Here is a 16715-nt window from a genome sequence, read left to right as displayed (position 1 = left end):
CTTTCTTGGTTTCACATTTGATTGCTTGTGACTGGGATGTGGAAATAACGGTGTCCTGGAGTCTGCACTAGGTTATTAGTTCTGGCAAAGTGTGTGTGTGTGTGCATACTTGTGGTTGGGTGTGGTCTGTATGTGTGTTTGTATACCTGTGTGTATGTTTCTCTCTCTCTCTCTCTCTCTCTCTCTCTCTCTCTCTCTCTCTCTCTCTCTCTCTGTGTGTGTGTGTGTGTGCCTATATGTGGCTGTTCACTCCCCTCTGTGCGTATGTGTTGGTATGTCTGTGGCACAGTTGTGGTCTCTATGTGTGTGTATGCACCTGTTTGCATGTGTGTGTGTTCACCTGTGTATGTGCTCTTGTGTATGTATGTGTGTGTCTTTTTCTGCGTGTGGCTGTTTGCTCTCCTCTGTGTGCATGTCTGTTAGTGTGTTAGTGTGGCATAGTTGTGGTATGTATGTGTGTGTATGCACCTGTGTGCATGCTCTTGTGTATGTGTGTGTGCCTGTGTCTGGCTGTTCACTCTCCTCTGTGTGTGAATGTGTGTGTATGTGTGTATGTATGTGTGTGTGTACGTATGGGTGCATGTGCATATGCCTGTGGGCAGGTGGGTGAGGTTTGTATGTGTGTGTATGCACCTGCGTATGTGCACCTGTGTACATGTTTCCGTGTGTACCTGTGTATGCGCACCTGTGTGTATGCACATCTCTGTGTGTGCACATCTCTGTGTGTGCACCTCTATGCATGTCTGTGAGTGTGTGCCTGTATGTGGCTGTTTGTTATTCTCCTGTGTGTATGTATCTGTGTATTGGCATATCTGTGGGACAGTCCAGGTATGCATGTGTGTGCTTATAAGTGTGTGTGAACGTGTGCAAGCCTTAGGCTAGTCTACGTCCTGCCTGAGTAATTGGTTTTACTTTTTTTTTGACTAATTTTTTGTCTGTATTGATTTCATTTTTCATGTTAATTCTTAATTTTAATGTTTCTCTCAACTGTTTGTAGCAGCATGATTTAAAATAGTTTATCTATAAAGAATACACAGATTGCATTTGAGTCTTGGAGGTCCCGACATAAGAATTAGGCTTGCCACAAGGTTAGAGAACAATTGCCTGTGTTTCCTGACAAAACAACAACAAAAGAACATGTGAGCAAAGCAGAGGCCTCAGTCTCGAGACATTCTTTTGAAAAAGAGGGCATTGCCGAGAGCTCTCTGCAGAGACAGATTCATCTGGGCTTTATTATAGTAAGTGTGATGGCCACACAGAACTGCCGGCATGCTAGAAGCTATAGGTAACATCAAATAAGACATTCTAGGGACTGCCGGTGCGGCTCAGTGGGTAGCACACTTGCCTCTAAGGTACGAAGCCCTGAGTTTGATCCCCAGCTCTACACAAACTGGGCGTGGTGGTTCACACCTGTTGTCTCATTGTAACCCTAGCTCTCGGGAGGTGGCAGAACAGAAGGTGAAGGATAGCCTTGGCTACACAGTGAGCTTGGGGCTAGCTTGGGCTACATGAACATCCTGTCAACAAACAAACAAAAGAGAACGGCTTAGGATTCCTTGTTGTCGATCTCAATGGGCAAAGCTGCCAATCTGTTTCACAGTTCATACAGCGACTATTTGCAGCAAAATAGATGTGTAGAGTCTGTAGGCATTTATAGCTGAGCAGCCTCTGACGGGGGCAACTGAGCATTCTGCATATGGTCCTAGATTAGGCTCTGTATCTGTGACATCCTGCTTTCCCATTCCCCCTGTTCTGACCCTCTTCTGCTGGTCCCCTCCCCATGCCATTGGCACAGTGTCCTCCAGCCTAGAGTCACCTTCCACCATCAGAGAGGAGAGACTAGGGTCCTTCTTTGATTCATCAACAAGGACTCTGGCTTTGTACGGCTTCCCCTGCGGGAGGGGAGGGTTTAATGATCCCTCTGAGTTTCCCTGAAGTCAGGATGGACACTGAGCTAAGCGTTGCTAATTGGATTTTCAATGAAAGGGGCTTCAGGGCAGCAGGGGTGAGCCCTGGGGCACTGGACTGGTCAGTCACAGACGCCTCAGCTTTCAGTTTGGATAAAGAAGCCATGCAGATGGCAACAGGAGGAAGGAGAAGAGCCATCGGTTAGACTCTGGCAAGGTGGTCTTGGCAGCCACTCTGTCAACCTGGGGTCAGATAGGGAACTTTTGTGAGCCCCACCCCACAGCCTCTGCACACCTGGGAAACTGTGGACCGATCAGCGGTTGAGGTGCAAGTCTATGGAAGGCTGTAATTACCTCACACGAAAACTCATGGTCTCCTTGTTAAGCTGTCACTCAAATTCTACAAGTGGGCATAATTGTCACTGCCCAGAGGAAGGTTGGGGAAAGGCCCAATTTACTGAGAGTCATGAATCTGCTACGCTGTGCCTCCTCGTCCCTGACCTTTGATCCATGACTCACAGGCTGGCAGACTTTCCTCTCCTAGTAGCATCTTGGTCTAGGCTCAGGCTACAGTGGCATGCTCAGCCCCCCACTGCTGGCTCCATTTGTGGCTTACTCCCCAGGGAGTTGTGCTTTTTATGTGACATTGCCCCTCCGCCACTGAGTTAACCTCAGCCACCATCTCCTCTCTCCATATACAGCCAAACTAGCAAACAATGCATACAGCCATACATACAATGCATACAGCCATACATACAATGCATACAATGCCATACATCCGGAGGGCTGAGGCTGAGGCTCATTTGGTAGACTGTGCGCCTTCAATGCACAAACCCCTGTGTGAATCCCCAAACACACACACAGAGCCATAGGAACATGCAAGGCACGCAAACATACACTCAGTACCAGTAATGCATAGACATGTATAGGCAAGTGTGTACACATGTGCCAAGCACACACAGCACACCTCCATGTGGAGGCTATGCATAGCACTCATGGGTGACCTGTACACATGGCACACACATGTGTATTCAGCATAGTGCACACGCACAGGTGCATGTGCACGCATATACTCACACCTCTGGTTCCTTCCTCTGCTTCCTGTGGGTGTCAATGACTCTACTTGACCCCAGCCACTTGGGACCTAACAATCTGGCAGGTGATTGACAGATTGCTACCCTGCCAATGGTTCTACTTCTCCATGCCTACTGTATCCTCCATCATGATTCCTCTCCAGGATGTTTCAGGGCCTCTCTAACTAGGAGTTCTACTCTTTTCTTCCCTTCCTAACTGACAAGACAAATGACATCACATTGGGCTCCTTCTGTGACCCTGAGCTGGTAGAGATCTCCCGCAATCTGTGATTTTGTTCTCTTCCATCTCACAGTTCACCTCTGCCCCCTCCAAATTCTTCCACCTCATGTCTGGGTTTACAAACAGTTCCCGTCCACCACGGCAGCTTCGACGCCTGAGTGCCCAGTCAGCTGCAGTCCGAGAACGTGCCTGGGAAAAAAATCACACCTGTGCTGGGTGCTGCCGACTTTTCCTGATCCTCATTCCATACTGGAAATGATGAGAGGTTGGGAGGATGGGATGAGAATGGGATGAGAATGGGATGATGATAGGATGACGGGAGGGTGGTAGAACAACGGGAGCACAGAAGGATGGGAGGGTGGATGGGAGGATGATGGGAGCACAGGAGGATTGGAGGATGATGGGATAATGGGAGGATGATGAGATGGTGGGAGGATGATGAGATGATAGGATGATGGGAGCATGGGATGATGCATGGGAGAATGATGGGAGCACGGGATGATGGATGTGAGGATGGGAGGATGGATGGGAGGATGATGGGAGGATGGGATGATGATGGGAGGGTGGGAGAATGATGGGAGCACAAGAGAATGGGAGCACAAGAGGATGGGAGGGTGGATGGGAGGATGGGATGATGGATGAGATGATGGGAGAATGATGTAGGTTGGGATGATGGGAGAATGGATGAGAGGACAGGGTGGTGATGAGAAGATGAGAGGGTGGCAGACTGTGTACAGAAAGATCCTCACTGTACAGAACACATTCAGGAGAGGGTGACAGCAGAGCAGCCTTCAACCACGCCATTCTGCAGAAAGTGACGTCACAGGAAGAGGCGCACAGGGCTGGCGTGCTGACTTGGCACCAGACAGCAGTTTTTAACTTATTTCCAAGCCTGACCCATCTCAAGACATTTCTGTCCTCTCTCCCCACAGGGCAGGGGCTTGACTGAAGCCCAAGCCCCCATCTGATTGATTTAGGATGCAAACCTCTAAATAGATAAAAATAAATCTGAAGCCTCCACTGGCACTTTTGACACTTACTGTAGCGAATGTAGTTTGCTCTTGTGAGTGTGTGTGTTGTGTGTGCACGTGCACGTGATTTTCTTTGGGATCAGTGGTGAAGGAATTGAATTCCCAAATGTGGAATTTCAGCTTAGCTCAGGGCTGAGTGTTCAGGAGGTGTCTTGGCTCAAATATCTTCAGCTCTGGACTTGCAAGCTGAATCTTCATATCTTATTAAAAAAAAAAAAACCAAACACAATTGCCCACTTTATTAAAATTATTCCCCACAGGCCTTTTGGCAGTTGGATGCCTCCAGCAAACGAGATACTGTCCAGCTGATAAATATCGAATGTGGTTTTCCTGCAAATGGGTCTCTCGGTTGCTGGATGTGGCAGCTCTAACGGCACGTTGGAGACCCTGTGGTGTGGCGGTTGGTGTGGCAGATCAGCCCTTCCACCCTCCAATTCCCTACAGGGACTTGCTCTTCTGAGCTGAAGTCACAGTTCAATCTCAGTGGAAAGTCCTGTGTCAGATCCTTCACTGTTCTCTCTGTGGCCTGTACACATGTCCAGGCCTGACTGGCACGTCCCTTTCCCTAGAATCCTTCATGGCTGTTCATGGCCACACTGATTTTTCCATAGCTCTGACTTAGACAGCCCTAACCAGGGGAAAAAGAGGAGAAGAAGCGCAAGCCACTGTCCTCACATGAATATCACCTGGTGATAGGCAAAGGGAAGCAAATTGGCGGGTGGGGGCTGTTTACCCAATGAGGCGTGGCAACTCCCTGAACATGGCCCTAGCTGTCAGCTCCAAAGCCTGTGACATGTGGTCTAGTATGGTCACCCTAGCACGCCAGGAATGTGGGAAGGAGCAGAGATAGACCACAAACATCAACCACACTGAGCCAGGACTCACACAATAGTCCCCTCTGTCATGGTAACCTCACGTGACAGACCGCTATGCTGCTGTGGGACTCCCTGAGGGCTCCCCGGTCATATGTGCAATGTGACACATGCGTGGGACACTCACATAGCTCTCCATAGCTGGCATAAAGACTCCCAACTCTGTGTGGTGGTGCATGCCCACAGTCCCTGCACTCGGCAAGGGAAAGCAGAAAGATACGAAGACAGCCCGGATCTTTGTTCCTTTCCCTGCTGCTGTGATAAAAACACTTTGACAGAAGCACTCTGGGGAGGAATGATTTGCTCAAGGCTCAGTCCGTCCTGGCGCAGAACTCAGGGCAGCAGAAGCCTGAAGCAGCTTATCACATCACATCCTCAAACAGGAAGTAGCCAGTGGTGATGGTAGTCTGCTTCTTCACTCGCAGAACTCAGGACACAGCCAGGGAATGCCGCCGCCCTCAGTGGATGGGTCTTCCTGCCTTGGATAACTCAAACAAGAGAACCTCTCGCAGGCATGTCTAGAGGCTTGTTTCCTTGGTGACTCCAGACCCTGAGACCTTGTCTTGGGAAGGTTAGGACGCCAGTGCAGGGGGATTCGAGGCAATTGATGGCTTCTTGGTCAATCAGGGTGAAACTATCCTTTGTGAGGCAAAGCAGGTGTGCGCTGTGGGGAAATATGTGTTTTCTAATGTTTCCAGCATCATCCTTGGCATCTGGAAATCACCAGGATGTCAGGTGTGATGCTTTGTATATGCTTGTCCCAGGGAGTGGCATGATTTGGAGGTGTGGCTTTGTTGGAGTAGGTGTGGCCTTGTTAGAGTAGGTGTGGCCTTGCTGGAGGAGGTGTGGCCTTGTTGGAGGAGGTGTGTCACTGTGGGTGGGGGCTTTAATACCCTCACCCTAGCTGCCAGTCTTCTGCAAGCAGCCTTCAGTTGAAGATGTAGAACTCTTAGCTCCTCCTGAGCCATGCCTGCCTGGATGCTGCCTTGATGATAATGGACTGAACCTCTGAACCTGTAAGCCAGCCCCCATTAAATGTTGTCCTTACAATGTTGCCTTGGTCATGGTGTCTGTTCACAGCAGTAAAAACGTAACTAAGACATCAGGTATGGTCTGGGTGGCTGGGGGAGGACTGTTGGGAAAAGATACCAGAGAGCAGAGGGGCTGCAGCCTCCCAGGATGCCAGAAGGAGGCTGTGTGAGCCCTTGGCACTCCTTCCCCAGGCAGTCTGCCCCTGTGTTCAAGGCAGGTGCTGGCTTTCCTTAGTCAGTGCATGACAGCTCCTGAGGGCTCCCCGGTCATATGTGCAATGTGACACACACATGGGACACAGGATTCTTTGTCAGGAAATATGTTTGGAGTGTAGTGTCCCTGGGAAGATGTTCCCATTGGACTCAGAGTCAGCACGGAGCACAGAGGGGACACACTGTGCTCACTGGATGCTCTTGGCTACCTGTGTTGAGGCTGGACCTGCTGGGTGTCCGTGGTCTGTGACACCCTCCTGCCTGACATCTGCAGATGTCAGTGAGGGTGGATGCTTCTACACAGGCCTTTGGGTAATGTTTGTCTTGTGGTTTAATTTGAGTATTTTTAGTCCTTCATAAATTATTTGAAGTCTGTTTGTCAGCGTTCGTGCTATAGAAGAATATCATGGTTAGTTTTCCATCAGCTTGGCACAAGTTAGGGTCATTTGGAGAGAGGGAACATCAATTGAGAAAACTATTTCATGAGGTTGTCTCAAGGCAACCCTGCAGGGCATTTTCTTAATAAATGATTGATGGGGAGGGCCATCCCTGGGCTGGTGGTCTTAAGTTCTATAAGAAAGCAGGCTGAGCAAGCCATGGGAGCAAGGCAGTAAGCAGCACCCCTCCATGGCCTCTGCATCAGCTCCTGCCTCCAGGTTCCTGCCCTGCTTGAGTTCCCATCCTGGCTTCCTTCTGTGATGGACTGTGATCTAGAAGTGTGAGCCAAAATCAGCCATTAGTTATGGCATTTCCCACAGTAGCAGAAACCCTAAGACAAGGAGCCTGGGACTGGGAGTGGTAAAGACAGGATTGTAACCCAGAGGGAGCCCGCCCTGGTCTGTGGCTGGAGACTGTCATTGTGTGACAAGACCACTTTATAAAGCTGGACGGAGTCCAGCTATTGGCAGGGCTGGGTGCGATCCCTGTGGCAGCATTCTAGAATTCTCTTCCTGTTTTAGTTTCCTTTGTCTTGGCATCCAGTCCAGGGCATTCCACGGATTATTCTTCAGCCATGTGCACAGCCATTTGCCCTCATGTTCACAGGAGTCACATCATTTGAAAAATAAAGCGTCTCATCAACTCCCCTAAGAGCATCCTGGGTTTCCTGGGAAATGCCGGGGCCCTAGATTTCAACTAGTGTAGCCTGACCACCCCGAGTTGAGCACTTTTCTCGTGATTCCAAATCGGCAGTGCCCTTCCTGTGGCTTCTTCCAGTGAAAGTTTAAGTCCGAGTGCAAAACTCCGACCACCGTGCACAGTTATGTGGTAATTTTAAAGGTTTACCGAGGGGGCTAGCCTCTACTGTTGTCTGCCCTCTTTGCCATAAATGTTAGAGTGGGATCACACTGAGTCAAAGGCAGGCTTAATCGTTGCTGCCCAAGAACATGACGTTGTTCTTCGCCGATTTGTGATCTCTTGATCTTATTCCTTGGTGTCTTGTAACGTTCAGCCTAGGAGTCGTATGCCTATCTGGCTAGATTCATCCTTAATGTTGCACCCTTGGGTGTTACGATGAACGGGCACTGCTGGGTATGTTCTCATGTGCTGTGTGCTGAAGGCCTACGTGAACCTCTTCGGTTAGCTCATCGTGGAACAGGGAAGTATTTTATTTTATCTTGGGTCAGTTTCTAGACAGACAGCGCTCTTTGAAGACAGTATTTTAGCTCCATCTGCAGCTTCTCTGCTAACCTTTGATGGTTTTATAACCGGGGCCATTTGTTACTGCACACAGCGTGATGTTGGCGGGTGCTCACTGTCTGTCCTTTGGATAATTTTATTTTTATTCTGGGACCGTCCAGTTTCTGGTGTCTCCTGTCTGGAGGCTCCAAGCTTGAGGTGTCTCCCTAGTCTCTGGTTTGCTTTTGTTTCCTTGTCCTCTGGTCTTTACACCATGGCTCTTGGTTATGCTGATGTCCGACCACCCATCCCATAATGGGGATTGTTCAACTAAGTTTGCTGTGTTTAGGTAAAAACAAAATGGAATCTGAGAGTCAAAAACTTTTGGAAATTGGTCCAAGACCCTTTTCTTTTAAAAGTTGCATTATTGGTGTATGTGTGCATGTGTATTGTGTATGTGTGTGTTTGTGTATGTGTGTGTATGCTGTATATGTGTGTGTTTGTGTATATGTGTGTTTGTGTATGTGTGTGTTTGTATATGTTTGTATGATGTATGTGTTTGTGTGTGTTTGTGTTCATGTGTGTGTCTGTGTGTGTATGAAAGTGCATCTGTAGAGGTCAGAGGAAAATTGTGGGAGTCACTTTTCTCCTCCCACATGGGTCCTAGGGATCAAACTCACGTTGTCAAGCTTGGTGGCAAGCTCCTTTGCCCACTGAGCCCTCTCATCTGCCCAAAGTCTTTTTGTTTGTTTGTTTTTTAACTTTAACTATATACAGATGCTAGAGGCACATGATATTGGTTTTGTGAGCTTGTTCACCTCATTGAAGCAGGCTCAATACACTGCAATGTTTCAGGGTAATTCACATGATCCGTTCGTTCATGATACTGGCATAGAGAAATTTGTGTTGAGCCACTTGATGAGATGGCAGGGCAGAGTGTGAGGGGACAGGCTCGCTCAGTCATTCCTGAAGATGCTGGAGAGAAATGTGGAAGGTGGAAACAGCCATCCAAAGGCGCTTTAGAGAGCTCTTGGAGCATGTGATCTTGACTGGCTGTGTGGCGGCTCCTTCCCCCCTCTCGACATCAGGTTAATTGCAGTGGATCTAAAATACACTCCCAGTAAATTGTATTAGCATTTACATTTTTTCCCCTGTGTGTTAGCTCAAGGATATAATGTACTCAAAGTTTGTTTTTTCTTTAATGCCAAACTCAACAATCTCAAGTGGTTAGGTAATTGCTAATTATAAAAGCGACACACATTGGAAACCCTCAACAATATAAGGTATTCCTGTTATTGCCACATAAAATTATTTTTAATTGTTAAAGGTGAGGATTTGGTAATAGCTCCTTCTGTAAGTTATATAACTTTAAATTACTTTTTATTTTACCTCTGTGTTTGGTGTTCATTTTACTTCAGACATAGCCTCACACTGTAGCCCAGATTAGCCTGGAATCTACTTTGTAGCTCAGGCTGGTCCAGCATTTTAACAGTCCTTCTACCTCAGTCTCTTGGGTGCTGGATTGTAGGTGGGCACCACTTGGCTCTATATTGTCTTTTTAAAAAATATAACTTTGTACTTTTGGTCATTTTTTAAGTGTCTTTATCCCTGAGGACAGGTTAAGGAGCTTCACCCCAGAAGCTCCGTGTTCTCTGTTCTCCTCATGTTCTCTTGTAGGTTTTGTTTTGATTTGATTTTGTGCGTGTGTGTCCTTTGGTGCATCAGATATGCCATGGCCCTCAGACACTGTGAATGAGTCTGTGTGCCTAAGAGTAGTGCTCCTTTCTGATCTGGGCACAGTACAGTGCTGGGGAATTCACAGATGAAGTGCTCCACAGCCCACCAGGGAACTCAACACTGATGTGCTCATGGCTCACACCCAAGCCAACGCCTTTGCCTCAGTGTCCTCCCTTGTCCATTACCATCCTCTTTTTGGGTGAGCCTTCCACTTTTCCAGGGTTTATAGGCGTTTTCATTTTGGAGGTGCATCAGATGACTGCACACACATACACACATATACACACATATATATACACATACACAAACATATATAATATACCCATATACACACGTACACACATATACACACATATACATACATACATACACACACACATAAACACATACAATATACACATATACACACATATATACACATATACACACTTATATACACATACACATATACATATATACACATACACACATATACACATTTATATACCCAGACACACAGACACACACACATATACACACATATACACTTATACACATATATACACATTTATATACACATACATGCACACATACATATATACACATATACAATCCTCACATATATACACATACACACACATATACACACATACAAACATATACAGATACACATAGACACACACACACACATATAGACACACAGACACAGACAAACACACACACAGAGTCATAGGAAGGGCCACCTTGGTACAGCCTTTCTCTGCCACCCCATGCATCTTATAGTCAGTCCTCTGCCTCAGGTGGATGTCAGCTGCTGCACCTGCATTGGGTGTCTCTCTTCTCATGTCAAGCACCTTGTACAACTAAAAACGCAGTAACTCTTTTTTCCACGAGGGTGCAAAGGCCTGGGAAAATGGTTACCGTTCTCCCCTCCCCTCTATCCTGAAAGTCATGTCCCTGGAGCCGCATAGAGTTAGCAGTGCTCTCATACGAAGGGGAAGTTGGTCCCTCTGGTGAGAGGATAAAAGGGGGAAGAAAGCAGAGCTGTTTGCTGATTGGTTCTGAGCCTGGCTACTTGGTCCTGGCTAACAGCCATAGCTGCCTTCTCTCCCCCACCCCCACCCCTCTGCTGTGGCACAGTCGCCTGGGGTCCCTGTCCAATTCAAGATGCTGAGTTATAAACACATTATTTCAGGGAAGCCCTGCGGGGGGATAAAGTTTCCTCATTTCCCAGCCTCAAGTTTTTCCTTTTCTTCCCTCTTTAGGCTTCCTACTATTTAAAGACTTCTGCTTGAATGAAATTGGGGAAGCAGTGCCTCAGGTGAAATTTTATGAAGAGGTAAGACTCAAGCCTCTCACAAAATTCCCTTCCAAAGTGTGTTCAGCTGAGCGTTGGGGAAATCTTAAGGATCGTAAACACCTTATGTAATTCAGAAGTTCATTAAAATCCTTACGGGTGCAGATATCTCAGCAGTGATGGTCATGCCAAGCCAGGGCTGGTATACATGCAGCTCAGGCTTTAAAGCAGCAGCGGTTCTCAACCTGCGAGTGGCAACCTCTTTGGGGGTTGAACGAGCCTTTCACAGGGGTCACATGTCAGACATCCTGCATTCCAGATGTTTACATTATGATTCGCAGCAGTTGCAAAATAATTCGCAACAGTAGCAAAATGACAGTTACGGGTTAGCAATGAAATGATTTCATGGTTAGGGGCGGGAGAGTCACCACAACATGAGCGACTGTATTACAGCGTTGCAGCATTAGGAAGGTGAGAACCGCTGCCCTAGAGGCTTTGGAGTGGGATCGAGGGAGAGTGTCGTTGACTCCCGAGGCTCCGGAGTTGTTCCGGAGGCCACAGGTGGCACCTGGCTCTTGGCCATCTATAAATCTTGGTTGCGTCTATGAGAGCTGAGGCTGGGAGGCTGCTGGGTTTGAAAGAGGTGCTAACCTGGGGCCTGCTGGCCATCTTGGAGGACTAGAGAATTATGATTTACGGGGTTGGGTCTCCCAAACATATATCTGCTTTCCCTAAGACATGGGGTGAAGTTTCAGGTTGGAGGAGCCTGGAGAGTTAGTATAGATGTTTCTGGAAGGAAATCTAACTAGCCTTATGGGGTTAGAGGATGCAGACACAAGCCAGGGAGAGCCTGGTGGGAGTGGCCTGTCCAGTGTGAACACACAACCCCTCAGGGCGGCTCAGAACAGGCATTGTGGGTTGGTAGCTACTCGATGTGGATGCGTTCAAGATCATTGCAGCAAGGTGACATTTAAACAAGAGCTCGCGTGACCAGACTGGCCTCTGGGTGGGTTCGGAGTGCACAGGAGGCCACACAGCTACCCTGGTGGCAAGGGCGTGGCACAGGAGGAACTGAAATTGAGGAAGGCAGGGGGGTGAAACCACAGACACAGTGGCAGATTCTGATTCTAACGTATCTGGCAGGGGTGTTGGGTGCGTTGATCTGGGTGCCTCTGTCACGTGTTGAATGTGTTTCGCCCTGATTCAGTTTACCTCAGGTCTTTGTGACCAGGCGTGAGAGAGATGTTAAAATTGCTCACACGAATGGTGGAATGACTTCCAGAGGTCTGTTGTCTCTTTTCCTTGTGCATTGAAGCTCTGTGGTCAATCTCACCGACATATCGCTAGGATGTCACTTTATGAAGTGAGCTGCCTGTCACCTGAGGAGGAAGCTGAGATGAACCAGATCTGTGTGGCCGGGAGAAACTGCAAGCAACAAGGTGTCTTTTAGCTGAGGAATAAGTCAGTGTAGTGTTAGCTCTGCCCAATCTAGGCATACGGCTTATAATTATAATTACTGGATTGTGTGGCTTTTTTTTTTATATGGGCTTATTGGGCTTGGAAATTCCAGCACCAGATTTTGTCAACATCTCCGTTATCTGTGACTCTCCAGTGCGACTGTCATCATGCTCCCTTGAACTGACAGTCATGGTCTCGGGAGGACCATTCTACTCTAAGCAGGTTGTCTGGGGGTGGTGATGAATTTCGAATGAAGCACGGGTGTGACGGGCTGATGGGCTAGACATGAGGGTGCAGCGTGTGGGCCAAGGGAGAAATCAAAGATGACCCTCTTCTCAGCTCAGTTTTGTGACAAGGAAATCCAGTGGGACAGGGTGGCTGTGATCCATTGCAAGTAGAGATGGGACTCCTCCTTTAGATGAACTCAAATGGAGGTGCTTTGTAGATACCCAGGGGGAAACGTCAAATGTACAGTTGCCGTTATTGGCATCCACAGACCTGGTAGCTTTCCCTAAGGTCTGCCTGGCTAGTGGCCAGGGTTCTGAAGCCAATGGGAGACTGAGGAATGGAAGCAAACCCCTGGAGATGCAGAGCTCAGATTCTAAAGAGGTGAGACACAGGGGTGGCCTGGGCAGTGACATGCTCAGTCGTGTGTATGGTCAAGCAGAGGCTGACTGTATATGGGTGTATGCCATCACCCCTGTTCCTCAGTGTGGAGGTTCATCACCTGAGTGCCAGCTCAGCTCTCCTACCATTGATGAAATGTGTGCTGGCGGTCAGGAAGTCCTTTGGGAAAGCCACATCATGGCTGACCATAGCGAGCCTTCTGAAAGAAAGTGAGATGTGAGTCTCAGCTGCTGGCCCGTGCTCTCTCTGCGCTGTCTGGAGTTCACGTGGGTGGGGTTAATCAGACTCAGGTCCCAGAGCACAGATGCAGTGCTGTGCTTCATTTGTTCCCGAAGCCAGGACTGTCTGTGTGGCTGCAGGAGACAGATTGTGGGAACTTCCAGGAGTGAGCATCTGACTCGCCGGAAGCACTGTGCCTCGTGGGTCCCCTGCACGCGTCCCTTTGTGATTGTGTGGTGGTGTTCAGGACATTAGTTCTGGGACGGGGCCCTCCCGCTCCTGGTTGTGTGTGTATCGAGGGACACGCTTTGGGCTCCGGTTGGCTTGGCATCTGTTCTAGCATTTTGGGCCTTCTGGCGTTAACCCTTGACTACTCCGAGACCAAAATGCAACCCCAAGAGTCAACCAACCGGAGGAATCAAGTAAGCTCCACCCCCTCTCGCTGATGGCTCCGGTTCATTGTGCCTTGCAATGGCGGTGTCTATCAGGCTGCTCTGTGGTTAGTTTTCAGAGACTGAGGTAGGATGCTCGGACCTGGTTATGCAAGCCTTGTTGAGACCTGATCCCCTTGGGATGGTCTCCTGGTGTTGTCTGCCCCCAAAAGACCCCATTCCTAGCCCCAGAAGTTGCTCTGGTGTGACTGCCAGCCACCATGCTACACTGCCAACTGGAGCCTGGTAACTTTGAAGGGTGGGGGCCATCTAGTTGTCACAGGGCCTCCGTGGCCCTCTTCCCCCTCCCCCAAACTATGACCTCATCTGCATGAGGAATCTCCTTCGTAGGATTGACTGGTTTTGATTCCAGTGTGTGAAGGCCTGTAAGGTCAAAGCTCCTCACGTGGGGAACAAGTCTCTGTTTCTGCCAGCCCGGGTGGACAGCTCTCAGGTGTAACACAAGGACTGTAACTGGCTTGCACATGGCAGTGTGGCACGTGGAAGGTGTCTCCGCTTTTATATTTCATTGCTTTTAGTCTTGAGTTGTCAAAATATGTGTGTAAAGAAATGGGGACAGTTTTCTGACCAGGGACCTCTAGAGATCAGACTACAATAAATGGAATAATTACACTATTGTCACATGTCACAGGTGTTTCTAAAAACGAATTTCACTATTTAGTCAGCTCAAAGGTCAGCTGGGCAGCCTCTCCTGGCAGCTAGAAACACAGTAGGTCCTTCCTTCCTTCCTTCCTTCCTTCCTTCCTTCCTTCCTTCCTTCCTTCCTTCCTTCCTTTCTCCCTCCCTCCCTTCTTCCCTCCCTCCCTCCCTCCCTCCATCCCTCCCACTCCCTCCATCCCCCTCCCTCCCTCCCTCCCTCCCTCCCTCCCTCCCTCCCTCCCTCCCTCCCTCCCTCCCTCCCTCCTTTCCTTCCAAATGTCTCCCTATCTAGCCCAGGTTAGACTCTGCCAAACTCTTCCTGTCTCTGTCCCCCGAGGGCTGGGATGACAGCCATGCACACAACACCCGACCTGTGATAACTAGTAGTGTTGGAAAATCACGCTTTCATCCAGGAGTCCGCTCCACCTCCAAACACACACTTCCCTCATGTGAAGTTTGGAAATCTCCTGATGAGTACCGGCTATTTTCCCCTGCTAGAACTCTGGTAGAGTGTGGACTTGCTCTACCCCAGAGCTGAAGTCCAGCCAGCTTTGGAAGATTTGTGCTTTGGAGAGAGCCGGCTAGGCAAGTGGCCCCTGGCTTCTCTGCCATGTGGGATAACTGTGGCCAGGGGAGACTTGGTTTCCACATTCAAATGCTCAGGGTCATCATGGAAGGAAATCCACTTGTGGTTCTAGCCAGGTCTAACGCGTGGCAACCTCGTTATCGCCTCGAGCAAAGCAGTAATTTTTAGGGGACATCGCTGCCTCAGTAATTTGTTTTATCTCGTGGGGAAGGGTTCCCGCCCAGGGTCAGCCATAGTTCTAAATAAAGCCGGTTTCTAGGAAGCCCTGAGCTAATGCTGACGACCTCCGGAAATCTAGATAAAAGAATATGAGAAGCTGGACAACGAAGAGGATAGGCTACGCCGGAGCCGGCAGATGTACGACGCCTACATCATGAGGGAGCTCCTATCCAGCACACACGTGAGTGTCCCCATCCCGGTCCCCATCCCCAGACGGTACCATGTGGGGTGTTGACAGGGACTCTATATGTAGCCCAGGCTGATCTTCAACAGTTTCCTGTACACTAACACTGACACCCTGATGGTGGTGGTGATGATGATGGTGGTGGTGGTGATGATGATGATGGTGATCATGTGTTGCTGTATCATGTAGGGGTCTAGAATTGAACCCAGGGCCTTCTGCTTGCTAGGCAAATACCACTGAGACATCTCCCTAGCCTTGCCTTATTGGTTTTTAATTTAACTATACTTTAGCAATTGGGTGAATCAGAGTTCTACTAATATAAATCAGTGGTGTCTTGGGATTGATCGGGATTATAATTATTATGCTAATTTTATTCATGAATAGTTAAGTAATAGTCGAAATTATTGTCTTCCTTAGAAGTCGGATAAACAATCTAATTGGGATAAACTAGGTCCTAGGAAGTGACTTAGGAGCAAATGGATTAATTAGCAAGGTAGACATTGTCATGTAGATGCCTCTGTACCAACACAGGCCGTTGTTCAAAAGACACACAGTCTTCACCTACTCTGTCCAGGGCCAGTGCCCACTAGCCACATGTAGCTACTTGAGTTTATTTAAAGCGATTAAAATGAGATGGAGTCACTTCAGGGATCCCCACGAGCTGTGTCTCAAATACCCAGAGCTCCATGCAACCAGAGGCTCCCATAGGTGACAACACAAAGGTACGACATGACACCGTGTTAGGATGTCCTGGCCTCTCTCAGAGCTTTTGTTGCTTCACTGTGCTGGAGAGAAGAGATTGGAGCCTAGCACACACCTACTGCTTTGTACCTGGGTGCCTTGGGTGGACAATGACTGAGCCCTGGAGGACACGTGTAGTCCTTGGAGCCTGTGTGAATCTGGCTTTCCTCAGCTCAGCCATGGGGGGCACTTTGGCAGAGTGGTGGGTTTTGCTCAAATGACTTGTGGAGATCATTCCCACCAGGCTGAGTGAGGTTTTTGTGCCAGAGGTGATGCTCTGAGTACTCTGGGGCCACATGCCGCTTGACTGCTTCTATCCTGAACACCACAAAGATTTAAACCAAGACTTGGATAGTTGGTACCTCCGTCACCAGCCTGTGTGTGTTTGCTATTGTTTAGGCTGACCGGCTTCTCCCCTGAGAGCCTTTTCCAGCCCAGGTTTTCTGTGGAGGTGGTCACAGGAGTGAAGACAGAGTCTCAGATAGGTAGCATGTGTTCATGTCTCTGTGAATTATAAGAAACAGGAATCTCATTAATCCTGAGAAACAATTTGAACCAATGAGATCACATTGAAAGGTTTCTGGAGAGCTGG

The 16715-nt window shown here is 48.6% G+C and overlaps 1 protein-coding gene across 7 annotated transcripts in view; it reads left to right on the top strand.

The window, feature by feature from the left end:
- Nucleotides 1–16715, top strand: part of Grk3 (G protein-coupled receptor kinase 3) — a 105183-nt gene that overhangs the window by 31114 nt on the left and 57354 nt on the right. For 6 of the 7 annotated variants that reach the window (XR_389274.4, XR_880394.3, XR_880393.3 and 3 more), the window contains exons 3-4: nt 10967–11040; nt 15278–15379. Coding sequence is in view for 2 of the 7 variants with exons in the window: in NM_177078.4 (NP_796052.2) it covers nt 10967–11040; nt 15278–15379 (176 nt within the window). In the remaining 5 variants the exon portion in view is untranslated. Of the gene's footprint in view, nt 1–10966; nt 11041–15238; nt 15380–16715 lie in introns of all 7 variants that reach the window. The other variant, NM_001285806.1, reaches the window with a different exon arrangement.

This window comes from Mus musculus, chromosome 5 (assembly GCF_000001635.26).
Source record: "Mus musculus strain C57BL/6J chromosome 5, GRCm38.p6 C57BL/6J".
In the NCBI taxonomy this organism is placed as follows: domain Eukaryota; kingdom Metazoa; phylum Chordata; class Mammalia; order Rodentia; family Muridae; genus Mus; species Mus musculus.
Note: the sequence above shows the minus strand (reverse complement) of the source record. Positions and strands in the feature narration are given on the sequence as shown.